The sequence below is a fragment of the Crotalus tigris genome, unplaced genomic scaffold (genome assembly GCF_016545835.1).
Source record: "Crotalus tigris isolate CLP2741 ecotype Arizona unplaced genomic scaffold, ASM1654583v1 scf7180000018172.2679963, whole genome shotgun sequence".
NCBI classification, from domain to species: domain Eukaryota; kingdom Metazoa; phylum Chordata; class Lepidosauria; order Squamata; family Viperidae; genus Crotalus; species Crotalus tigris.
The window spans coordinates 509,261-535,653 of NW_024096864.1; the positions used below are offsets into that span (position 1 = coordinate 509,261).

General features: G+C 42.3%; 1 protein-coding gene across 4 annotated transcripts in view; it reads right to left on the bottom strand.

Annotated features, from left to right (window-relative positions):
- Positions 1 to 26,393, bottom strand: part of COL4A5 (collagen type IV alpha 5 chain) — a 138,058-nt gene that overhangs the window by 87,333 nt on the left and 24,332 nt on the right. For all 4 annotated transcript variants that reach the window (XM_039348727.1, XM_039348725.1, XM_039348726.1 and 1 more), the window contains exon 2: positions 6,372 to 6,431. In XM_039348727.1, the coding sequence (XP_039204661.1) occupies positions 6,372 to 6,431 (60 nt within the window). The remainder of the gene's footprint in view (positions 1 to 6,371; positions 6,432 to 26,393) is intronic.

Consider the following 26,393-nt stretch of genomic DNA (forward strand, 5'->3'; position numbering starts at 1 on the left):
ACCTGAAGGCAGGACAAGAAGCAACGGAGGGAAACTAGTCAAGGAGAGAAGCAACCTGGAACTAAGGAAAAACTTCCTGACAGTTAGAACATTTAACCAGGGGAACAACCTGCCTCCAGAAGCAGTGAATCCTCCAATACTAGAAGTTTTTAAGAAGAGACTGGACAGCTGTTTTTCCAAAATGGTATAGGGTTTCCTGCCTGAGCAGGGGATTGGACTAGATGACCTCCAAGGTCCCTTCCAACTTTATCAGCATCATCATTATTATTATTATTAAATGTAAAACAAAAAAAATCACATTTCCATTACTGGCAACTAGGGAGTGAGCCAGTTTCAGATTCAAGACATTTTAAGTCTGAAGCAGGTTTTTTCTGACCTTAAGGGGAAACATTAGGATGCTGTTCAGATTGTACTAGAGATGTTCTTTTGAGTTTCACTCACATTGTTCTAGCAGCTTAGAATCCAAGATGAGGTTTCAAGCTTGCAGCATTTACAATCAAAACATTTTGTACACCATCAGTGGGCACTAGTTCAAGTGTCAAAATGAAATGTGTGTTCTGGAGGACGCAACTTGGGGAAAAGTTTAGCCTAGTGTTGGAAACAAGTTTCTGACTGGGAAGTTGGGAACCTGAGAAATCCATTTATACATATACATATACATATACATGTGTGTGTGTCTGTGTGTGTGGTGTGTGTGTGTGTGTGTATCTTATCTGTTGGGTGAGGCACCCGGTCTACCGAATATAAATCAGTCTGTTCTGCGTTTCACTCCAATCTAGGAGCATGTTTTGCAGGCAGACCTCACATACTGTGAACACTATAAATTCAAAATTTGTGGCTGGTAAAGAGTTAGTGGGAGACTAGTATAACTATTTCAGGCTCATTTTGCCCTCATCAGCTAGTCACACCTTTCAGGGATTCGAACCTGGGCAGCTTGCATGTTAGCGGTATTACCCTTTTGAGCCACAAAACATGCTCACCCAACAGATAAGATACAGTATATATCCTCCCTGGTTTCTGCTGACAGGAGCAAGGGGGAACCTGTGGCTCAAAAGGGTAATACAGCTGCCTAACATGCAAGCTGCCCAGGTTCGAATCCCTGAAGGGTGTGACTAGCTGATGAGAGCAAATGAGCCTGAAATAGCTACACTAGTCTCCCACTAACTCTTTGCCAGCCACAAATTTTGAATATATATATCAAGGACCAATGTATTTGAAAAAGGAGTTTTGTATGGTTTTCTTGGACTTGCAATCATTTTTGTATGAATGGCTGCTTGTTTATTCTACACACAAATCATGCGACTGTTACTTAGACTGAAGCAGTGAAAAAAAAATACAATTGTTATCTGAAACGTTTTATGGGCACGGAAATGGATTTGGCCAACTGTGACAGTTCCAAGATAACTAAGAGGGTTCTTGACTATGATGTCCATATTGGGCGGTATTCAGATATGCAAATCTAAAACAAGGATGTGTTGTGTCTCATTTCATTTCTTCATTTCAATGCAATGAAATTTGCAAGGAACAAATTTCAGAAAGTGAAATTTAAGTCTAAAACTTAAATTCATTACTTAGCTTTAACCAAGAATCTACCAAGGTCCTTCTTGGCTTAAGAACTTACATTCTGTGACTCCCACTGAATAGAATCTAGACTGGAGACCCTGCAGAATAGCTTCTCACTCAGAATTCGTTCCTAGGACTACCTGTTCCTTGCATGGAACAGAGAGCTCCTGAGGAGACCAGCAAAGGGCTGATCCAAGATCCATGTGAATTAAAATGCAACATCTCCCACATGGAAAGATATTGGAGAAGGAAACTGGAATCCTTAAGAAGAATTCACCTTCCAAATTCAGGTAAATCCCTCATGTTTGGCTGTTCAAGTCTCCCAACTCACTGCTTCCAGAGTTGGAAAGAGTAAAAAAAGCATCGGGTATAATTCTCAATATTCTGCTTGTAAGAGACCGAGGGCTTAAAAAAAAGACCCCAACATTTGCCCTGCTACGTTAGGGTCAAACAAGTCCATATCTAAGCCTGAAAGCTTAGATGAGACTGTTTTATTATTATTATTATTATTTTTAAAGGAGAAGGAATCCAAGCACATAAATCCCCTTGATTTTGGAAACTGTTGCAAGTTTGAACAGCACAGACAATTCTCAAGGGGAAACTATAACTCTGGCATCTTTCCAGAGAATCTGATTCATGGGCTATAATGGGATACTTAGGGCACATCAAGCACCAATTTTAAAAACAGCAAGTTTTTTTTCTCCTTGGAGGCAAAATAATAATAATAATAATTAGGTTAAAGAGATCAGAATTTGGGTCAAAAGGAAGAAGGCAGAGCGTTTAAAGATGATGTTCTGAACAACTGGCAGATTATTAAGATACAAATGCAGACAGTCCTTGATTTACAACAGTTCCTTTAGTGAGTGTTCAAAGTTACAACGGCACTGAAAAAAGGAACTTATGATCATTTTTCACACTTACGACCACCGCAGCATCCCCATGGCCACGTGATCAAAATTCAGATGCTTGGCAGATGATTTGTATTTATGATGGTTTCCTGGGGTCACGTACTTTTGCAACCTTCCACCAAGCAAAGTCAATGGAGAAGCCAAATTCACTTAACAGCTGGGTTACTAACTTATCAATTGAAGTGATTCCCTTTAACAACTGGGGCAAGAAAGTTCATAAAATGAGGCAAAACTCAGCAGCAAGATTACTGGTGGGTCAATATTGGAAGAAGGATACTCTGCCTTCTTTAGAAGAATGGGTATCTAAGGTTTCTAATTTAGCAGAAATGGCTAAAATTTCTGCTTATTTAAAGGACCATTCACGAGAGATATTTTAACATATGGAGAAGATGGACGGAATATGTTCAGAAGAAATATGGAACTACAAAGTTTCACTTATTCTGTGAGTAATGATTTTGTTTATAAACTTACGATGTTAAAGTTTGAAGAGAGTTAAGGGTTTTTATGATTTTGTTCATTGTATAATTGGTAAACTTAAATAGATTATGTTTAATATATTTGCATAATCCTGTATTCTGCTCTGGGAAGTTGGGGGGAGGGGGGTGGGGGGAAGGGGAGGGGGTGGATGGGTTGAAGTTTAAGTAGTTCAGATAAAGTAGAAATAGTCTTATTGTATATAATATTAATGTTTTAATTTTGAGAGAGGAACTGCTCGGGCATTTCCCCTGGATCGCATCAAGAGGGAGGAGAAGAAGGTGAGAAGTAAGTAGGAAGGTGGAGGTGAAGGAGGAGAGAGGGTGAGTGAAGAAAAAGAGGGAAAGAAGTAAGTTGGTTTGAGGTGGGATGCGGTGTGGGGGGAAATGGTCGGGCAAGACCAAATGTGGTGTGTATCAATTTGTTTTAATTTTTCATCTGAAGTATTTGTAAGATTGTTATGTATTGTAAAGTTGAAAATAAAAACTTTTGCAAAAAAAAAATGAGGCAAAACTTACTTAACAATTGTTTCACTTAACAACAGAAAAAATTGAGGCTCAATTGTGGCCATGTATCGAGGACTGCCTGTACTCCACAACGCCAGAATTGGATGGTGCAAGTCAAGGCACACCCACCGGAAGTCTGCAACTTACAACTATTTGTTTAGTGACCATTTGCACTTACGACAGCACTGAAAAAAGTGGCTTACAACCAGCCTTTGCGCTTACAAAGGTCACAGCTTCCCCACAGACACATGGTCAGAATTTGGGTGCATGGCAATTAGCTTGTTATTTATGAACATTGCAGCATCCCTGGGTCCTGTGATCACCATCTGGGACCTTCCCAGCCAGCTTCCAACAAGCCAAGTCAATGGGGAAAGCTGGATTCGCTTAACAATCACATGTTTCGCTTAACAGCCGCTGTGATTCCCCTAATGATTATGGTTAAAAAATTTTTTGTGAAATTTAAAAACTGCCTTGCTTAGCAATGGAAATTCTGAATCCCAATTGTCTGTAATTATCAGCCATTGTGTGTGAGAGAAGGATATGCTAGGAAGTAAGGAAAAGGATCAAATTCCTGGAACAGTTATATTGACACAAACCAAGTAGGACAGCTAAGCTTCAGGTTTGTCAGGCAGATATTCACTCTGAAGGTAATTTGTTTTGGAATGAAAGAACTATAAGACACTAGATGTTCAATCTCTAGCAAGCAAAACCAGTGTGAACTTCTGAAGACTTCTTGAAGAACTGGGATGCTGAATACCTGGCCACAAGAGAGGACAATCTGTGCCCCAGCAAGGAACACAAAAGCAGAGACATCACCCTGCCCACAAAAGTGCGTATAGTCCAGGCCATGGTTTTCCCAGTTGCAATGTATGGCTGTGAAAGTTGGACCATAAGAAAGGCTGAGCGCCAAAGAATTGAGGCCTTTGAACTCTGGTGCTGGAGAAGACTCCTGCGAGTCCCCTGGACTGCAAGGCATTCAAACCATGAATGGCATTTTTAGAATAATCATCTACAGCAGGGATCTTCAAACTTGGCCTTTTTATGACTTGTGGACTTCAACTCCCAGAATTCCTCAGCCTGGAGTTGAAGTCCACAAGTCATAAAAAGGCCAAGTTTGAAGACCTCTGATCTACACCTTATAGTTAACCATTCTAGAAGGGGTTTTGAAGACCATTTGTCCAATCTTGATGATCAGGGATGATGGGAGCAGTACAATGTTCACATATCGCTTTAAGCATAAATGTGATACATGCACCCAACATTGTGGCACTAAACCCAGTGTATGCCTCAATGCTATGTACAAAGCGGCTTCTACAAAACCGTAGTAAGTGGAACTAAAGGGGCCGTGTGAAGCCTTCATTTGGAGATTTCAAGTGTTGACTCTGAACCAAATTGACTTTGGACAATTCAGTCAGAAATGAATATGCCCTCCCAATCAATTAAAAAATAATAATCAGATGGAGAGTGTCAATTAGATTAGAACTCATCTGCACATTTAGATAAAACGTGGCTTATAGCAATATGCGAATAGAAACCCTTTGGCAGTTAATTCCAATTACACACTACCTTATTTTCTTTCTCCAAACTCCTCGTTCCAAAATTGTGTGATAACAGTACATTTTATAATGCCTCTTATTTTGATCAGAAAACTCGGGACTGTGGGCAATGCAACCTTGTTTAACCTTTCTTCCTTGCCAAAAGAGACAAACCCATGGGCTTGGCACAGCTACATCTGCAGTCAACCTTCAGCAAGAACTTTTGCCAAGTTATGACCTCATTCCCTGGAGCACCTGGAGAGAAAATGGTGCTCCTCCTAAATAGCTTGGCCAGAAAGCATGCTTCAAAACAGACAGTCCAAATTAGGCTGGTGCTAAAACTGTAACAGCGCCTCAAATTATAGAAGACACTCATACTCTTCAAGTTAGCTTGGAATTTCAGATCCAAACAACCAGTTGTTCGTTAATATGTACTTTAAAAGCTGATTTCTCCAAATCAGTGATCTGGTTCATACACCATGTTACGTCATATGCTCTATGTAATTACGATTTGCAGAATAAGCCATAGCTAGTTTGTACATAATGCTAGGCCATGAATCATGGTCTTCAAACCGCTGTGGTTGGCTTCTCGTTAATGTTAAGCCAAAATTAAACCTCATTAAGAATTAGAATAGTGGGTAAATCAGATCACAATTTGCACATGAAGTTTATCTGTACCAACTTGATATTAGAGCTATATGTAATTTAAAAAGTATAATTCACAATGTAATATACAAGAACAGGCATGGAACATGTCATGATGAACCCAAAGACCCCTGGGATGAAATAAAAATCAACTAAACACAAATAAAAATAGCTGATGTTTCACAAGACGTCAGCAGTCTTGCATGCAAATTGATCCAGACTGTCAAAGGATATGTGAGAGCTTTGCTTGAGATTGTAGAGATCTCGGGGTGGGATCAACAAGATCTTATGAGATGTGGAGAAAAGACCATTCTCTAACCAGCTATAAGACATTCCGAGCAATGGAGGAGCGTTGATCACTATGTGTGCGCAAAACAGATTGATGTGTTTCACCAAGAGCAGGGGGTCTCAAAACTTGGCAACTTTACCACTTGTGGACTTCAACTACTGGCTGAGGAATTCTGGGATTTGAAGTCCACAAGTGGTAAAGTTTGGAGATCCCTGGAGGAACATCTGTAAAGCGGTTCTTCAGGTTGACTCTCCAGCACAGTGGCCCTCAACCTTTTGTGCATGAAGGAGGGAGGGAGGTTTTTCCACGGACTGGAGGGGTCATGGTTCCATGTGCTGCCTGCATCCCGTGAATGGGGTTTTTTTGGCATGCCACAGCCCAATGTTGGTCCACGTACTGAGGGTTGGGGACCCCAGGTCTACCACAAATTTACACTTCCTTCCAGACTCACCTTTTCTCCTTTATGTCCACTACAGTCACACGTAGTGCTTTTGGAACACCCATGGCACACCTAGAAGGGAGAGAAAGAAGCTCAGTGTGAGATATTAAGTGGTCCTTGGATATGAAGAATTAAGTCCTCAAAAGTTAATTGGGAGCCACCACTCTGGACTGCTTCAGTTGTGGAACTAAACATACTTTAAACACGGTAGGCGTACCAAACACGGAGCAAGCAGAGAATCCCAATTGCAAGCAGCAAAACAGAAAGTCAATTGCAACGACAACTAAGCAAGGAAGCCCACTTAACTGTTTACATGAATAAGAGAAGGAGAGAAAACACATTGTTCACTTATTGACCTATCTGGAGGCCTGTAGAAAAAGAGTTGGTTACTTCGGCTTTGTAGAGATGCAAAAATAGGGCAGTTTCCCCACTTCTAAGCAAAAACCCAGTTGCTGGGTCTGTCCCATCAAGACCAAAGTTTTCTGCCCTTGAGACTCTCAGTGTGATTCCTTCCGTGTCTCTAATACTTCAGAAACTTTGATCATCTACCCTTCTGCTCTTTAAAATCATCCTTCTCCTCCTCCTTAAAGTCTTCAGCAGCCCTGTGGTCTAGTACAACTATTACAACATCCCAAGACAGCTGTGTTGTTCAAAGATGCCCAGAACCCTCACCTGTTACTAGAACCCCTAATCTTAATCCTGGCACTGACAGCCATAAACCTCCTAGTGAAGCCATTTCCTTCTTCCAGTTGAGGCTCCCTAAAGACCATCTTCCTCAAGACACTTACAGTTAGGTACACAACTCAAGGGGAGAGGCGGATGCTGTAAATCAGGGGTGTACCAACCTTGGCATCTTTAAGACTTGTGGACTTCAACTTCAAGCATGGCTGATTAGGGAATTCTGGGAGTTGAAATCCACAGGGCTTAAAAGTTACCAAGGTTGGACACCCCTGCTATTTAAAAAAAAACCCTGATCACACATAACTATATCAGAATTCTTTGTCTTTCTGTTGTGCTTTCAGCCAGACTGCATCTTATGTGGCAGTTCCTGGGGCAAGAACTGATCCTGATCTTCAATCAATCATGCTGGTAACACACACACACACACACACACAGCGAGAGAGAGGGGGGAGGGGAGAGAGAGAGAGACCTGTGTGTTGCCTTACATTTGGGATGATCTGTACAGATAGATCAGATAGAGCCAAAGAATTGAGACCTTTGAACTATGGTGCTGGAGAAGACTCCTGCGAATACCCTGGATTGCAAGGCAATCAAACTGGTCAGTCTTAGAGGAGATCAACCCCGACTGCTCTTTAAAAGGCCAGATCCTGAAGTTGAAACTCAAGTACTTTGGCCACCAAATGAGAAGGAAGGACTCCCTGGAGAAGGGCCTACTGCTGGGAAAGATTGAGGGCAAGAGAAGAATGGGATGACAGAGAATGAGGTGGCTGGATGGAGTCACTGAAGCAGTAGGAGTGAGCTTAAATGGACTCCAGAAGATGGTAGGGAACAGGAAGGCCTGGAGGAACGTTGTCCATGGGGTCACGATGGGTCAGACATGACTTCGCAACTAACAACAAATACAGATAGACCCATGAAAGATAAGCTTCCTGGGTGGGGAATTTTGGGGACCACAATCCAGCACAGTTGGAAGCACAAGGTCTATAAAAGAAAGATTATATAAGAAATGTATCCTTTTATCTTACACGGCTAGTCCTTGACTTGCAGCCATTGATTTAGTGACTATTTGGACAGCATTGAAAAAAGTGCCTTCCAACGGCTCCTCATACTTATAACCATCACAACACTCCCATGGTCATGTGATCAAAATTCAGGTGCTTGGCAGCCAGCAGGTATTTTACAATGCTTGCAGCATCCCGGGGTCACGGGATCCCCATTTGCAACCTTGCCACCCAACTTCTAGCAAGCGAAGCCAATGGGTGAAGCCAGATTCGCTTAATGACTCAGGATTCACTTAGCAACTGGAGTGGTTCACTAAACACTCGTGGCAAAGAGATTGTAAAATGGGATGTGACCCGCTGAACAACTGCCTTGCTTAGCCATGGACACACTGGCCCCCACTGCGGTTGTAAGTCAAGAATTATATGTACCTTCAGAAGCCTGGGAATGCCTCTTCAGGTAAGTACTTGTGTGTAAGAATTTGAAAGCTTTTGAAGAACAAATTAATTGGACACACCCTTAAAGTTAATTAAAACATTTCCCTTTGCAAAGAACTGCACGTGGTATAATGGTCTAAAAATCATTTTTGGGGAAGTTTGAGTTGTAATATGACCTTGTAATTGAACAAAAAATTGTGGCCAGGTTTTTTTTTTTTGTTTGTTTTTACTAGCCCAATTCTTCTTCTTATGAATATTGCCTTTGGAAGGGCAGTATGCAGTGAAACATTGCACCAACTCTCGACTCTGAGTTGCACGTAAGCTAGCCAGCTGTGCAAGTCATGATTAGAGCAATTAAATTACTAAATAATTGGAGCAGACAGAATTGCTCAACAGTCGTTCCCTCTTGAGGAAATTGTTTATATATTGCATTTTATATCACTTGACTTAGAAGCATCTTAAAAGACTGTCCAAGTAAGACAGTTAAAATGAGGACAATATGCAGCAAAGATGCAAGAAAATTATATTAATAACAAGAAACAAACGTGGTTGCAACCTAATCTCTAGCCAATAGATGGAGCTTTCTACTCATAGTTGCAAAGTGGTTTACTTAAATCCCAAAAAATGTTCCAAACTCAGCATTCCCCAAGTTTTCCAAAAAGAAAATTCACCCAGAAACAATTTAGAGAGCACTCAAAAGACAATTCAGAGAAGTTCCAGAAATATTGAGAGAAGGAGAAATTCACACTCTTTTCTCTTGTTTACTCATGTCAATATTTGCCACTTAAAAGTTTCTTCTTTGGAAAAAGAATCACATCAGCATTCAAAGTTAATTCAGAATAGGTCAACAAATAAAATGTTAGACATTGGCTTAATTCCATTCCTAATTTCATATTTCTTCTTGCAGTTCCATATTGGTCTTCTAAATATTCTGAAGAAGATTCAAAATACATAAAATAAAATACTGAGCATAGAAGGAGAAACTTAAAACTGTTCAAAGTAAAATAAGACTTAATGAAATAACTTCAAAAGCCTGTTTCAACCAACCAAACATTAAGAAGTAATGAAAAAGGCCCATAAAACAATGAAGCCATTTCAATAAAGTATCAATTAATCTATGAAAAATGGAGTGTTTAAGATATACAGAAATGAAAAAGAAAACTTCTTCTTGTGCCATATCCGTCACTGGACGTTGGCTATCATGTTGGCGATCCTGTTTTATCAGCAGCTGCACAAAAAAGTGCTGCTGAGTTTTGTCCAAACCAGTCCCTTAGATTTTGAAGCCACGATGTTCTTCTTCTGCCAGGACCTCGTTTGCCTTCCATCTTTCCCTGGAGGATTAAATGGAGTATGCCGTATTTTCCTGGGTGTCGCATCACATGTCCCAAATATTCTAATTTTCATTTTTTTAATTGTTTTGATGATTTCCCTTGGCTTTCCCAGGCGGCTGATCACCTCATTTCTGATCTTGTCAACCCAGCTTCTACGTAACAGCCACCTGTGAATCCACATTTCAAATGCTTCTAGTCTCTTCAGGTGGCCTTCTGTCAGAGACCGACTCTCTACTCCATAGAGCAGGATAGGAAAAATATAGCATCTGACAAGCCTGATTTTCAATTCTTAGGCTTATGTCATGACTGCAGAAGACCTTTTTCATTTTGAACAAAACTGCACAGTGCAAATGCATAAAATATATAAATACAGTTTTCCATAGATAGTCAAGTAAAATGTTTGAAGGTGATTTCCCTTCCAAAACAGGGCTGAGTTCAGACTGAGATTTCACCCAAATTATTATTTTTTTTAAAAAAAAATCTTAGTTGATTAACCTCATGATATTTAAATTCAGATGTACTCTGTATTGTTCAAGGAAATATCCTATCCCAAACAATCCCCTCAGAGAAATGTTTCTAAGTATAAATGCAGGTAATTATACCATGTTTTTAAATTAACTCTCCTGCATAAATTCACTATATTCACACGTTGCATTGGAGTTTTTAAGCAGAACTTGTAGAAATATACCAAACTGCCAAACGGCATCCCACAAAGACTGGGCTTAGATAACAAGCTTAGGTTAATGGGCAATAGCCAGATTAAACAAGAAAGAGAGGAAAGAAGACATGGATCCTAAAATCAGTGCAGGTACTAACCAAAGAGGTTCTTGCATTAAAAAAAAAAATGTCAGAAGCCCTTTTCAATTTGTCAACTGCTCTGCAAACTCATTTGCAAATTATGCAACCTTCAAGCTAAAACCAGTAGTTACAGGCAATACAGGTAGATTGCTAAAAAAAAAAATCCCCCCCAGGAAAGGGTTAAAAATTAACTTTTTAAACCAATCAGCTCATAGTAGGTGAGTTGGAAAACTGTCACTGAATTCCCTTCCCCCAATTCCTCAATAACATCTGACCCCGTCTAAAAGAACTGAGATGTGTGTCCTTGGTGCTTCCCGAACTTGTTTTCTTGTAGACGCTTCATTACTCTAACTAGGTAACATCATCAGTGCTAGAAGGAACTCAGTTTTTAAAATCAGTGTGATGTTCCTGCATTTCAGTGATGAGGTGGCTAAGGAGTGGCATGAACATCCAGTCTATTACACAAGCCACTTTTCCAGCTTTCTGTGGTCTCTCTGGTTGCCCACGCTCCTTTATTCTCAGGAGAAGACCCTAGAAAGGAACTCATCCCAGGAGACCTGTTCTGATGGAGAACTTGGGACAACTAGGAAGGTACAGAGCAACAGAAGCAAGTAAGTGAAAACATTAAGAATATCTCGTTGACCACCTCCTTGGCCACATCCACCATCCATCCATCCATCCATCCATCCGAAGAGAGCTTGAAGGGACGTTGGAGGTTCTCCAACCCAGCCCTGTTCAAGCAGTAGACCCTATACAATTTCAGACAAGAGGCTGTCCAGTCTCTTCTTAAAAGCCTCCAGTGATGAAGCACCCACAACCTCTGAAGGCAAGCTGTTCCACTGGTTAATTCTTCTCACTGTTAGGAAGTTTCTCCTTAATTCCAGGTTGCTTTTCTCCTTGATCAGTTTCCAACCATTGTTTCTTGCCTTACCTTCTAATCAACAGAGGAAGCTCAAAAAGAAATTCTAAGAACTGGATCGAAATTCTCACACATCCTGAAAATGTGTAGAAAAACAGAAACCTCTTCTGCAGAAGAACACCTTGAAGTAGGATGTCGGTCCTGGGCTACAGATACTCTCCTTTATGAGAAATATTCCCACGTTCACATGATTTACAAGCAGACATCTCCAATCTTCAGGAAGAGACAATGGCCTGAAGTCAAAGTCCCAAATGAAACTCAGATGTTTTATCAAAGTTCTCCTTAGAAAAACTCAAGACCAGTGTTTTACCTCTTCTTCTTTTTTCTCTACCAACATCTGTATTCTTTCAGGAGCAATTTGTCAAAGGCAGTATGTTGGCAACAAGCAGAGTTGATTCCAGTAGCAGATCAAAGTCAAAACCTGGCTTGAGGCAACCACGCCCTTTCTCTACTTCTTTCTGTTCCTTTTAACCTAGTGGAGTCCTGGAGAACAGACAGATGGATGACTTCTCTCAGAACTCCAGAGTAGGACAGGCAACTTATGAAATATTCCTTGTGACGGAAGTACTTGATCATATTTCCTAAGGTGCTTGGAAAGATGCTAGCAAGGTATAGGTCTTACAAAAGCTTAGATTTCCATCCTCTGGTTGAATGAACTTCCCAGAAAGTGCTTTTGAATTTTGGGGCACATCTTAAGCCCTCTCTACTCTGTCTGCCACCAATTCTCCAAAGGCTGGAAGTGTGTTAGCCAAGCTCCTTCAGCTAGAAAAAGGACTATTGTATTTGGGGTTAGCCAGATTTAGAACCAGCAACTGGCAGCTTATATTCTGGGCCAAAAATTCTGTCCCCATCTTTCCAGTGAGATCACTGCTCTTTCCTTCCTTGTCAGCTTTCAATCTTCAGCCATTGTTTCTCAGAGCATTTTGGTTCAAATGATCTTCCTTTACTCTAGAACAGGGGTCCCCAATCCCCGGTCCATGGATCAGCACAGGGCCACAGCATGCCAGCAACCAGGCCACATAAACAAGCAAAGCCCCATCCACGGGATGCGGGCAGTACACAACACCACACACTCTCCGGTCCACGGAAAAACCTTTCTCCACAGAACCGGTCCCTGGTGCCCAAAAGGTTGGGGACCTCTGCTCTAGAACCTCCTTCAGATATACTGAAACTCCAACTCTCAGTGGCATGGATTAGAGTTGCTGTGCTGGCTTGGAACTGCAGTCCTACCACATTGGGGCACTTGACCCATTATAGCAATAGCATTTAGGCTTATATACCACCCCATAATGTTTTGCAGCACTCTATGGGCAGTTTACAGAGTCAGCATACTCCCTCCAAAAATCTGGTTCCTCATTTTACCAACCTCAGAAGAATGGACGGGCGAGTCAACCTTGAGCCGTTTAGGATCGAACTGCTAGCTGTGGACAGAGTTAGTCTGCAATGCTGCATTCTAACCACTGTGCCACCATGGCTATTATATAGCAATAGCGCTTAGACTTATATACTTCTAAGTATATAAGTATATTCTAAGTATGTACACACACACACACACACACACACACACTGCACTTTAACCACTGCACAGTTTATGGGGAACAACTGGATTAAAGACATGGAACATTTTTCACTCTTGCAAAGCTTCTGATTTCCAAAGGAAATGACTACACTATGGAGGTGTTTACAGAGCACCTGTAGCTTAATGAGACCTAGTACATACACACAGTTTGAGGTTTATCATAACCTCCAAATGAAAGAAGCAATGTTTGGACAACTCTTAAGCTGCACAAGCAGTATGGGGCCATGGCAGCTTGCCTGGCCCAGCTGTTTTCCTTTAAATATTTTACATATAGTTAAACAAATCCTCAATTGTTGATGGATCAACTTCTCCCTGGCCCAATGTGCTGCAGTTAGTTGTCCTATGTACTACATCCTTAAACAAGCAATTGCAATCTACTATCTTGAATTACAATCATATTCCTAAAGGTGTTTTTTGTGCTAACAACATCCTTTTCTTCCTTTCTCCAGAAATATTACCTTTATGCATTCATCCTTTGGAGGGGCCCAACAGTCTCCTTTGCAGGAAAAATATCCCTCTTGCCCATTGGAAATACAAAAAAAATCCAGAGAGGATAGAACTTCTGCTTAAGAAAAGATCTGTATTATGCTAATTGTTTTGCTTTTTAAAAAGCCATTAATTTTAACCAGCTATGTAAACAGCCTGATCCAGAGGACAACAGATACATTCCTATACCTCATGCAACTTTTTCCCTGCTACTTCATCTTACATTCAAGGACTTTGAAATCAACAGCTGAAGAATTTAAAATATTGGCCAATGGACTCTTTTAGGAAAACCTGCAGAAGGCATCCATTGGGATTCCACTCTGCTAAGCTATGATTCACTCAACCCGGATTCACTGAATTAAGCACAAATATTCATACAATATGCCAAGCCATAAACCATGTATTGACAGGAGAATATTCGTAGCTCTGGATTGAAATGAGGGATGGTTGATGCTCTCTTGGTTGTTTTCTTGCAGATGTTTCATTATCCAAACTAGATAACCTCATCAGTGCATTCAGTGGATAGGCAAGTAAATCAGGAGGAGATCTTGCCCCAACAGAGTTTCAAAGATGGTCACCAACACCTTAAATCGGGGTTTCCAACCTTGGCAACTTGAAGATTTGAGGATTTCAACCTGGCTGGCTGGGGAATTCTGGGAGTTAAAGTCCATGAGTCTTAAAATTGCCCACTTTACACGCCCCTGCCTTAAGTTGTACCTGGAAGTCAAACGGTCACCAATACTCAAAGGGGCTCAAAGTAGTGAAGCGATCTAGGCAAATTGAGATGTAACCTAGAACCCTGGGATTCTCTGGAATTACTCTCTTTCAATTACTAACCAACTCTTCCAAGCTTCCAAACCCACAAGATGATATGGGCTATTTCAAATGCATCTGCTTCTGGGCAGAAATGTCAGGTGGAGAAATATTTTGATGGCACCCCCAGTACAGGGAAACTTCCAAACAGGCTTTCAATCTGTACGGCAACCTTTTCATCAAGTTTATTTATTATTTATTTATTTATTTATGAGACTTATATACCGCTTTAAGTACAAGCACTCTCTAAGCCAGTGGTTCTCAACCTGTGGGTCAGGACCCCATTTCACGGGGGTCGCCAAACAAGGCTGTCCGCCATTTTTTCCCCCTTTTCTTTGGCCACACCCCTGGCACCCGGTGATGTATAAATGGTTGGGGGGTCACCACAACATGGGGAACTGTATTATGGGGTCGCGGCATTAGAAAGGTTGAGAACCACTGCTCTAAGCGGTGTACACCAGTAAGCAATGTATATATATATTTACATTGCCCCCAACAATCTGGGTCCTCAACTTGAGTGCAATCAAGCTGAGTCCTCTTTAGTTGAAACTAGTGATTGAAGAATCTCCATTACGCATAACAGATGAATGGTGTAGAGTAGAATTGGAATGTTAATTCTGGAAAACGGAAGTAATTCGTTTGGACTTTTAAACAACACGAGTCATCAAGAGCTTCCTGTAATAAACTTTGGCCCATGCAAGATGGCAGAAACACCCAGCCTTCTCCATTTAATTAGAAAGGAAGGCCTATAAATGAAAGGGAAGGCAAATGGGAAGGAGAGAAATATCACGCGTCCCCGGTTAATTGGGCACGAAGCCCAATCAGGTTGCAACTGTTCCTCAACTGTACTGTGCTTTCTTCCCATTATAACCTTTTCCTTACCGAACGGCAGGGACGGGCTTAGAAAAGCTACCAGGCGCCAAAGGAAAAGAGTTGATTTAATTTAGTAAGTCTCTAATGCGATTATATGATTTTTATCAAGAACAGTTGGGATGCGTGAGTGGCACTATGGCTGAAGGAAAAAGAAAAAAAATCGTCTTAAATCTCAAAGTCTCTGGCCTGAACTTTTATAGTTTTAGAAGCAGAGTTTCCCCTCAAATATTTACAGAAGCCTTGATCCCATGAGCCTATCCAATTTATTCACCAAACGCTTTTCAATGAAACAATTAAGGACATTTTGTGGGGGGTGGGGGGGGAAGAAGAGTTTTTTACATTTGGCTGTTCAGCAGTCCAAGTGGGGTTGAGCCCTTCTTCCAATCAGGAAGAAGGTCAAAAGTAATTCCTCACCTGACATCTTACAAAGAAACCCCTCAAGGCCTCCTTTCCCCCCCCCCCCCTCCTATGTACACATATTAACTCACTTGCTTTCAAAAGGAAGCTATTTTGCTCCAGCCGGGTCTGACATTAAATCTAAATCCACTCATGCTGTATAGAAAAGAGGGTTTTCTTCAATGAATTGAAAAGGGGATGATAAAAGGACTTGCTCAAAGCCTACGACCTTAACAAGGTGCCCCATTCATGGCCCTCCTGCTATACGGGCGTTTGTGATCTTTAAGATGCTTTACATTTTGGCAGCTCAGTTTATCGATCAGCCTCCACATACTGGCTAATTAAGGAAGCCTGGCAGACAGGGATTCAGAATGCATCAAGGGCCCGTGGCCAAGTCTATGTCAATTTGAATCCTGAAGGAAGTTCCCAGGCACACGTAAAACAAAGACAAGGAAGAATGCCTCTGAAATTTGGACCGGGTGCACACATCGCTCGATTCACCATGCTAAGCCAAGGTTTTAACTGTGGTTTCTGTGATAAATCATCATGGCTTAGTTCAGGCAGAATTGCAGCCACAAGGGCTGGGTTTACCCATTCTTCTGATGCTCGTTGATAAGCATAGATTGTTCAACACATTAACACGCTAAAACATTACATTGAATTTCTCATCTATAAGGAATTGGATTTATGCCTTGTGCTAAATCAGAAGCAACCCAACCATATTGTAGCTCGGCATAATGTTAGAAATAATGTGAGAAACCAAAGCAGCCTGCTTGCTTCAATAATAGCCATCGTTTTTGCACTCTTGTCTCTGTCTGAATGCCTTTGATGATGGTCAATTTCTACATTGACCTGGTGGGTTGTTTAGACAGCCCTCTGGAGCTGCTAGAAGAAGCCTTCTGTCTGAAGATATTTCCTCTTTAAATTATTGTCCAAGTTAAAGACCAAGGACCTTGAGAACTGAATAGTATACCTGCCATTCTCAAATAACCAACTTGGACTGACAACAAGTGCATTGCACTTCATCTTCATTTTCTCTATTAGAGAAAGAATTCAGTTGCCTCCCCCTCCCAATGGCTTCCTAGAAGAGAAATCCCAAATCCAACAGTATCTCCACATTGAAACCAGGCTCCAGTTGAAACCAATAATCAACCATGAAGAAGACATTCACTCTTGTCAATAATTCTTCAGCAGAGACAGTCTGGAAACAATCTTTACTGAATTCAACCTTCTGATCTTCTCAATCAAACCAGAACAGATGATCTATTTTCCATCACCTTCATTGGAAGCCAATGTTGCAATATATGGGCTCCAAGGGCTACCAGAAAGGAGAGAGGGTCAACCTGTTCTCCAAAGCACCTGAAGGCAGGACAAGAAGCAATGGATGGAAATTAACCAAGGAGAGAAGCAACCTAGAACTAAGGAGGACTTTCCTGACGGTGAGAACAATTAACCACTGAAATGGCTTGGTTCCAGAAGTTGTGGGTGCTCCATCACTGGAGGTTTTTAAGAGGAGACCGGACAGTCACTTGTCTGAAATGGTTCTCGGCTTGAGCAGGGGTTGGACTAGAAGACCTCCAAGATCCCTTCCAACTCTGTTATTCTGTTACCATCTGAAATATACATACATATACACACTAATCAAGCTAATTAATAGAAGGAAAAGTAAAATACCTGCTATAGTACTTAAAATACTCAATTTTATGTCAAGATTAGTAAATCTATTAGCAAAATATATAAAAGGCCTGGAAGCTGATGTTACAATCTGAATTTTAACAAATGTAGCCAATACTATTTGAATGTCTTCTTTCTCTCTCTAATCCCCATCCCTTGATAAAAATTTATAATTTATAAATTTATAACTCCTCTTACTTGAATACATCCTATTGAATTCAGTGGGGCCATTTCCCAGATAAGCAAGCATGAGTTTGCAACTCTAAAGTTCTCCTGATGGTCAGCTGAATCCTGCTTCCAGGAAAGATCTAAGTTTATTTTCTGTAGTTTCTCCTCTGCCTTATCATCTGCTTCCCCCTCATTCATCTCCTTTTATTGTCTGTTTTAAATCAGGATTTCCTTTATCAGCCCAAGGAATCCTCAAGATTATCCACAGATGATTACAGAGCTAGATAACACGGTGTATTTTCCTTAGATAAAGTTAGAGACTATCCAAGAAGACAAATGAAAGCTTCCAAGTAGGATATGATATTCTTTGGCCTTCAAAGGCTGTTAACTATCCTCTGTTTAGTTAAATGGGTTTTCCCAGTCTATACTACACAGTACCCTACTAACATGCATTCCTGGCTTGCAGGAAGATGATATTACTGGCAGACTGCCACATCCCAGAGTTTTATCTTTGAACTATTGATGGAGCCGGCTAATCTCTCTTCCATGTGAAGCCTTAGCCAATGGATAACATCTAGCCAACCCTGTTACTACTGGAAGCTGAACAGGCCAAACCTTAAGGTACTATAGGCCAGACTGAGAAGCAAACAATTTCCATGTTCATCATTTTAGCCACTGTCCACTGCAGGATGAAGGCTTCTTCTGCATGTTTCCAACCAATACAGTTTTAGGCTTTCCTTTGCCAAATGTCCATGGGGATCCTCAGTCATCCGGATCACAGTTATCCCAAAGGTGCATTTTCAGGGGGAACTGGACTTTCCTTTGCCAGTTGGGCCTGCAATATTTGCTGACATCATCAATCCATCTTGTTTTAGGTCTCCTTTGTGGGCTCTTTTTAATCAAGTGGGATCCATTCGATGATTGGTCTTGGTCCAACTGCCGTCGGTTCTTCTTGCTAGGTGACCAGCCCATTTCCTTTTCGTTTGTTCTCTAACCCATGTGCAGGTCTTTCTGTCTTGGATTGTGATACCTTGATGAAAAGTTTTGTGTCAGAGCATGCACAGTCTTATTGTGCTGAGATAACCCAAGAGTAAACACAGTAAGCAGTTTTCTATATTAAATGGTGGTTTATCTTACACTATCTACAGCAGAGGTCCCCAACCTTTCTTAGTTGGCAGACCGGAGGGAAAGGGAAGGGGACGCATTTTATGCATACGCGTGATGCAAACAAGGCAGCGCTAGTGCCCACGTGACACTTGCTAGCCCTGCCCCATTTTCGCCACATGGGCACTAGTGCTGCCCTGTTTTTGCCATGTAGTGCAGTTTAGGCCAGATGGTGCCCTATTTTCACCACATGGAGCCCCGTTTAAGCCACAAGGAACCCTGTTTGGGCCATGTGGAGCCCCATTTAGGCCACATGGAGCCCTGTTTAGACTGTGTGGAGCCCCCTTTAGGCCATATGGCTGTGGCCTGGTGGGGATGAGTGGGTGCACTGGCTAGCCTGTCCCGCAGCCTGGTGGCCAGTAGGCCATGGCCCAGTAGTGGACTGCAGCCCACAGGTTGGGGACCCCTGATCTACAGGAGTAAACACAGTAAACAGTGGTCTATATTAAATGGTGGTTTATCTTACACTATCTACAATATCATACACCAGGAACAATATACATACACGTGTTAATACAGCAGGCTCCAACACACAGCAATTACAGCAGGAAAACAGAAAGAGAGAGCACACATCTGCGGAGCCTTCTCTTTTATACAAAGCTCTTAAAGGGACACAGACCCTGCTGAGTCATTCCCATCATTGCATCATACATCTCACATGACATCAGCTGGTTAGCTTTTAAATCATTACCTTGACAGTTTTTTTAACAAATTTTATTAATTTTTCCAATTTTAACAACCAGGTAATTAGGAAGCAGCGTGGTGATAGGGTAATCAATAATCCAATAACAGAATGATACATAGATATCTCAGTTTACATCAATAAAGGTTCCCTCTCTATTTCCCTTAGGTATTATATCACATTCATATTAGTGCATTTCTAGCTAAAGTTTAATCAATCTATACATTTATCAATAACATTTTAGTTATACATATCCAAGTCCTGTTTTTAGGTTTTATTTAATTCCAATTATCATATTCCAATTTAGCCTTTACCTTGACAGTTTTCGATCAGTGTAAGCTACCTGTTCTAACATATGCCAGTGAAACATGGACACTAACCTCACAGTTGCTACACAAGCTACCAGTGGCACAACATGCCATGGCAATCACAATTTCCATATTATTGCCATGGAAACTATACAGGCCAAGAGTTAATCTCAGATTTAAAGCAAGTGGCACTTTATTCCGAAGGAATGTCATCTTGGCCACTGCTGTAAATTTCCATTCTCAGCAGCCAAATGGCAAGACTGCTCCTTAGACCCAGGTTGTAGCTTTGCAGGTTGCTGGTGACTTATCACTTTCCTCTCCTTCCCACGTGCCTGACTGAAGATAAACCAGTGTGTATTCCACCCACGCCAAACATTACTTGCTTATTGAGTTTACTTTTTCTGCAAGAAGGAATGTTAGAATTGCAGTTAGTCCTCAACTTACAACCACACAAGAGCCCAAAATGTCTGTTGTTGCTAAGCGAGACAGTTGTTCAGCGAGTTTTGCCCCATTTTATGACCTTTCTTGCCACCGTTGTTAAGTGAATCACCATAGCTGTTAAGTTACTAACGCCGTTGTTAAGTGAATCTGGCTGTCCCATAGACTTTGCTTATAAGGTCACAGAAGGGGATCACGTGACCCCGGGATACTGCGACCGTCATAAATAGGACTCAGTTTCCAAGAGTCTGAATTTTGATGGTGTAGTCACCGCGATGCTGCAATGGTCATTAAGTGTGAAAAATGGTCCTAAGTGATGTTGGTCACTAAACAAACAATTGTAAGTCGAGGATTACCTGTACTTCAACATAACAGGGACCCATATTTACTTGGCTGGGGGTAAATAGTTTAGCACTGTAAGCAACGTGCACAGAGAAAGATGTTTTATAACAAATGCAGCTTCACTGAACTGCGTGGAGTTGCCGAAAGAGTCACCGGCAGTCAAGCTCGACAAAGCCCTTTACCCTTTTTAGAAAACCCAGATTTTAGCTATTAAAATCAAAAGCCATTTCAGGGCGGTGGATTCCTTGCCTCCTGGAAGCCAGACAACCCCTGTAATCTTTGCATTAAGAAAATGAAAAACAATTTTGTGGATTTTACAGGGTTGTTTTTTTTAAAAAAAAAGCTTATTTAAAGGAAGCCAAAATGTAATGTTCCAATCAAAGGCTATTCTGGGACCACAGAAAGAAGCTGGAGGTGATACACGGAGCCCCTGTCCATGCTTGCTCTTGCTTTGCAGGAATGAGCCAAAGGGGAATATTCTGCTGAAAACTATCTGGTTTGTTAGAAGGGGAGCCAAGGAAGGAAGGAAGGAAGGAAGGAAGGAAGGAAGGAAGGAAGGAAGGAGAGGAGAGAGGAACATCTAAAACAGAGTTGAAATGTAGGCAGGTTCATTCACTCGCTTTTCTCCTTCTGCAGTGAATAGAAGTCTATCGTGCAGCACACAAAGGGAACAAATTCTATGGCCTTTCTGATGCTTTTGGTCTGTGACTCTCCTTAAGTCACAGGCCGCCTAGGAAATGTTTTAAGATTAGTGAGAAACACATGAAGGAAACCAAGCTAGGTTCTTTAGTTTGTACTATACTGGGAGAGAACTGGGTCTTTGTGACTTGGTTTCACTCTTTCAGAAAGATTAACAAGATGATGGAGCAGGAGGAGGGGGGAAGGCAGAAATAGGAAAAGGAGAAGGAGAAGAAGGAGGTGTGAAGAAGAAGGGGAAGGGGAAAGAGAAAGAGAAGGAAGAGCAGTGAAGGAGAAGGGGAGGGGAGAAGGGAAGGAGAAGAGAGAGGGGAAAGAGGAGGGGAAGGAGATGAAGAAGGACGAGGACAAGGTTCTAGAAGAGAGGGGAAGGAGGAGGAGGGAGAGGAGGAGGGGAAGGAGGAGAAGGAGGAGAAGAAGGAGAAAGAGAAGAGGGAAGGGAAGGAGGAGGAGAAAGAGAAGGAGAAAGAGGAGGTGGAGGAGAAAGAGAAGGAGAAGACAGAGGGGAAGGAGGAGGAGGGGAAAGAGGAGGAGGAGGGGAAAGAGAAGGAGGAGGAGGAGGAGGAGAAGGAGAAAGAGAAGAGGGAGAGGAGGAGGAGGAGAAAGAGAAGGAGGAGAAGGAAAAGAAGAAGAGGGAGGGGAAGAAGGAAGAGGAGGAGGAAGAGAAGGCAATCAAGCTCAAAGGAATTTGAACACCTGCAGTGTTTCTTGGCTTAGGACCAGGTCAAAGGCAACATAGACAATTTCCTACCTGCCCGGACATGAACTTGCCAGAAAAACGTTAAAAGATTGAAAGACGTGCTGATGAAAGTAGAAACAGCTATTGAAAAATGGTAAAAGACCCAAGCAAATCGACACACAGCTCAGGCTTAGCAAGAAACAGATGCACAAAATCATAACTAGGGCCCATTTAGCCCACGGAGACCAAACTCCTGGAGGATCATCTCAGCCACCCTGTGACTTGATCATTTATCCCTGAATAGAGTCGAAGAGAGACTGTGCCACTGGTTTAGCTGGCTTAATGGGGAAAAGTAAGCATTGTCCAAATCTGAGACGCTCTCTGAGCTTGGTTGTCTTCTGGCCAATGTTTCATCACCCAAACTAGGAAATGTCATCAGTGCTTATTCCCAAATCTGCATGCAGGGCTCTCTATAAACCAGCAGTTCTCCAGACAAGCACCCATTCAAGGTGAAGATGTCATGCCTTCTCCTGTAGATCCAAAGCTTCTCAAGGAACAGAGAAGCCTCACCCAGGGCAAAGGAGAAGGCCAGCAGCTTCACTTCTTTGAAATGATGGGCGCCCTGCACATGGGGACACAATGCTCTGTGAACAGAACATGAGCATAATCCTTTGTGGGTGGCTGCTGCTATTTCCACATCGCCGTGCTCTCTTCTCTAATCTTCAGACAAAGCAGCCATGCTTTCTTCTCAAAACAAGAAAGAAAGAAACAACCCTTTGGCGTATTCTTGTGAGTGGAAATTCTTCTGACCAACATCGTTTCTGAGAAGGTTAAATTACGAAGCCGGGGTTCTTTTGCATTTTGAGAAGGCTCGATCCTTTGAAGTCCATTACAATGTGCGATCTGTTCAAACTTGCTGGTTTGAGGATCCTTTTCCATTCTTTCCTTTTTCCTCCTTTTGCAAGGAGAGCGTCTGACAATCCCGATTTTTGGAAACCAGCAGATGGGTCAAAGAAACCTAAAGACAGCCCATTATCCGAAAACAAGCTTCCCTTTTGCAGAGCTGCCCAGCTCCAAGGAGTCGTGCAAGACGAGGAAAAGAAAGGAAATGCAGCTGAGACACCTGCTTTAAAGGGGTTTAACTGGAATTTTGGACACATGCATGGACACACAACTCATTGATAGTTAACATCAATTTAGATGGAAGAAGAAGGAGCAGATAAGGAGGGAGACCCAGGCGACACAGTATTGAATAACTGGAGGTTGTATAAATATTTATAGAAGTATATACCGAGAAGGTTAGATAAATAGAAGTATTAATGTAAAAGAAAATTAATCTTATTGTTGTATATAATACAAATAGGGAAATTTGGAGAGAGGAATTGCTTGGACATTACCCCTGAATTGTATCTGAAGAGGGATGAGAGGGAAGAAAGGAGAGGAGAGAGAAAGGAGTAAAGGAGGGGAGAAGGAAGTAGGAAGGTTGGAGGAGAAGAGGAGAAGTGGGGAGAAAGGGGAGAAGAGTGGTGAAGGAAAGAGAAGAGGAGAGGAAGAAGAGGGAAGTAGGGAAGAGAAGAAAGGGAGAAAGAAGGTAGAGAAGAAGGAGTGTGGATACAGTGAAAGGGGAAATGGGCGAGCAACACCAAAAGTCATGTGTATGTATCGATTTCATTTTATTAAAAGTATCTTATATATAAATGTAAAAAGAATGTATGTTAACATCTGATAAATATCATGGTATATGTACGGGGGGGAATTTGGAAAAATAAAAAATTATTATTAAAGAAAAAAGATGCTTGGTCTTCGTCGAAATGGGTCCATGGAACTATGGGCTTTCTACCCAAGATGAAACATGTCACCACAGTTGTTATTCCTAACATTTATCCCACACCTGATGGTCACGTTTGCTTGCTTTGGGTGGGCCTCACCTGGTTTACGCAGCAGAACAAAATGAAAATTCAAGATGCAACAAAGGGGTTTATTTTTCAGCCAGTTTACTGCAGAGCCTGTTGAAGATTAGAGCTGAGATGTAGTGAGGTACCTAGCTAGCTTCTGGAGCTAGTGGAGAACTAGAACCTGCTCCAAATGCAGCACCTTCCACATTATGCCATGCTGGTTTCTTGGGCTGAGATGGAGGGATTGGTGCAAGGTCCCCATGGCTGAAGAAAGGCTAGAACCAGAGTCTCCACACTCTGAATCCATCCATCTTGACTACTACATCCTGCTACCTCTCTGCATATCAAGGGTGTGCTCTAGAGCAATTTAAAAGATGGCGCGCTTGTCAGCTGGAAAGCTGGCAGCCCGGGTTTGAGATCCAAGCACCACATGATGGAATGACCTCCTGCTCTTGCCCCAGCAAATGCAAGTAGATAAATAGGTACCACTTTGGTGGGAAGGTAAAAGTGTTTGGTGCACCTCAGCATATAGCCATGCTGGCCACATAGCCACAGAGGTGTCCTTGGATAAAGTTGGTTCCCTTGGCTAAGAAATGGAGATGAGTAACTCTCTCCTAGAGTTGGACACAACTGAACAGAGGAAACCTTTAGGGCACTTTGGAGACCAGTATCTCAATGAAACATATTACAAGACGGGTATAAGGGCCCAGGGTGATGGTGTGCAAACTCTGGAAAATAGACATGGCAGTTGAGGCCAGCAGGGACACTGTGCAGACGTCAAGTTCCAGAACTCTTCAACCAGCAAAAAAATTGGTGGAAATTCAAAGAGTTGGAATCATACACCTGGAAGGCTGCAAATGCCGGGGAAGACTGGAAGATGACAGGGCACCATCATCAGTGACTGTGCTCCAGTCATTCCAAATGTATACAGGTCGTCTTCAACTCACGACCACAACTGAGCTGAACAGTTGTTAAGTCAAGGACCACCTGCACTGATATTGCTGAAGTGGTTGCAGCTACAACACAATCCAAAACAGTTGGAAGAGAGCGCCTAGGTTTTTGCATGCAAAAGTCTCCAAGCTCAGCCCTCTCTCAATCCTTGGAGAACTTTTTTTTTTAATTACCGTATATTCCGGCATATAAGGCGACCCGGCGTATAAGACGACCCCCGACTTCGGTGCCGAGTCACATGCCTAGAAAGTCGTCTTATACACCGGAAACTACCGTTATTTCTGGCGTATAAGACGACTCGGCGTATAAGACGACCCCTGATTTTGGCGCCGATTTTAACGCTTGCAAAAGTCATCTTATATGCCGGAAAGTATGGTAGTCAGAGAAGAGCCCTCCAGGTCAAGCTCAGCTCCTGCTAAACCTGGGAGAAATTTTCACAATGTTCTCGGCAGGAAGGGTTCGCCGTTGCACTTTTCTTGAGGCGGTCTGCTTTGGTTTTTGCTTTTCAGCCTAGCTGTGGGAACGCCTGGGGACTTCCCATCCACGTACCTTCCACGTTTGACCCGGCTTAGCTTTTCCAGATGAGCTAAAGTCAGTCGGATGCCACATCCTAGCTAGTCCAAAGAAATCTAAGCAAGGCTGGGGCCAGCCCATGCATGGAATTTTCATGGCATATTGTCTCCCTCTTAATAAAACAGCAGCTCTAAGGGGATTTCCTTGGCCAGCCTTCGGTTGCTATGGAAGAGCGGGACGGTCACAAAGAAAAGGGACATTTCCCCCTCTGTCACGCTGCTGCCTTCCACCCCAATTTATTTTATTGTTCGGAGGAGAGCAATTTCCAAAAGGGCAACCCCCACCCGTGATTTCTCTTTTCCATGAACATCGCTGGGATCTACATTTATGTCCCAAACGATATCTAGATCCGTATTTCTTAACCTTGAGGTGTGGACCCCAATTTTCTACTGGCTGGGAATTCTGGAAGTTGGAATCCACACTTCGGTGAGCTGCCAAGGTTGAGAAATTCAGCTCTAGGTCTTAGCCACAAGCAGGGTGCAAACTACTTGATCTGGGAAATTAAGCAGAGTTAGATCAGTTTAGACCACTGATATTTCCTCCCAGGAAAAAAGCATCTAATGCAAGGATGTCCAACCTTGACAACTTTTAAGATTTGTGGACTTCAACTCCCAGAATTCCTCAGTCAGCATGCCTGGGGAATTCTGGGCGTTGAAGTCCACAAGGGTTAAAATTGTCAAGGTTGGATATAACAGAGTTATAACAGAGTTGGAAGGGACTTTGGAGGTCTTCTAGTCCAACCCCCTGCTCAAGCAGGAAACCCTATATCAGTGGTTCTCAACCTGTGGGTCAGGACCCCATTTGGGGTCGAACGACCATTTCACGGGGGTGAAACAACGCAGTCCGCCATTTTTCCCCCCTTTTCCTTAGCTGTGCTACTCCCTTTTATTCTATTGGCTTTTGAAAGCCAATAGAATAGACTCTCTTGAATAGAGTCTAATTCTATTGGCTTTCAAAGCCAATAGGAATTGTCCAGGCTGTCTCTGCCCTGCTGAGCCCGCCAAAAGTCCCATTCTGCAAACGGTGCTGCACCAGTTGAGTAGTCCTCGACTTACGACCAGTTGAGTAGTCCTCAACTTACGACCGGTTGGGGGTCGCGGCATTAAAAAGGTTGAGAACCACTGCTCTATATCCTTGATCTCAAGTCAAATT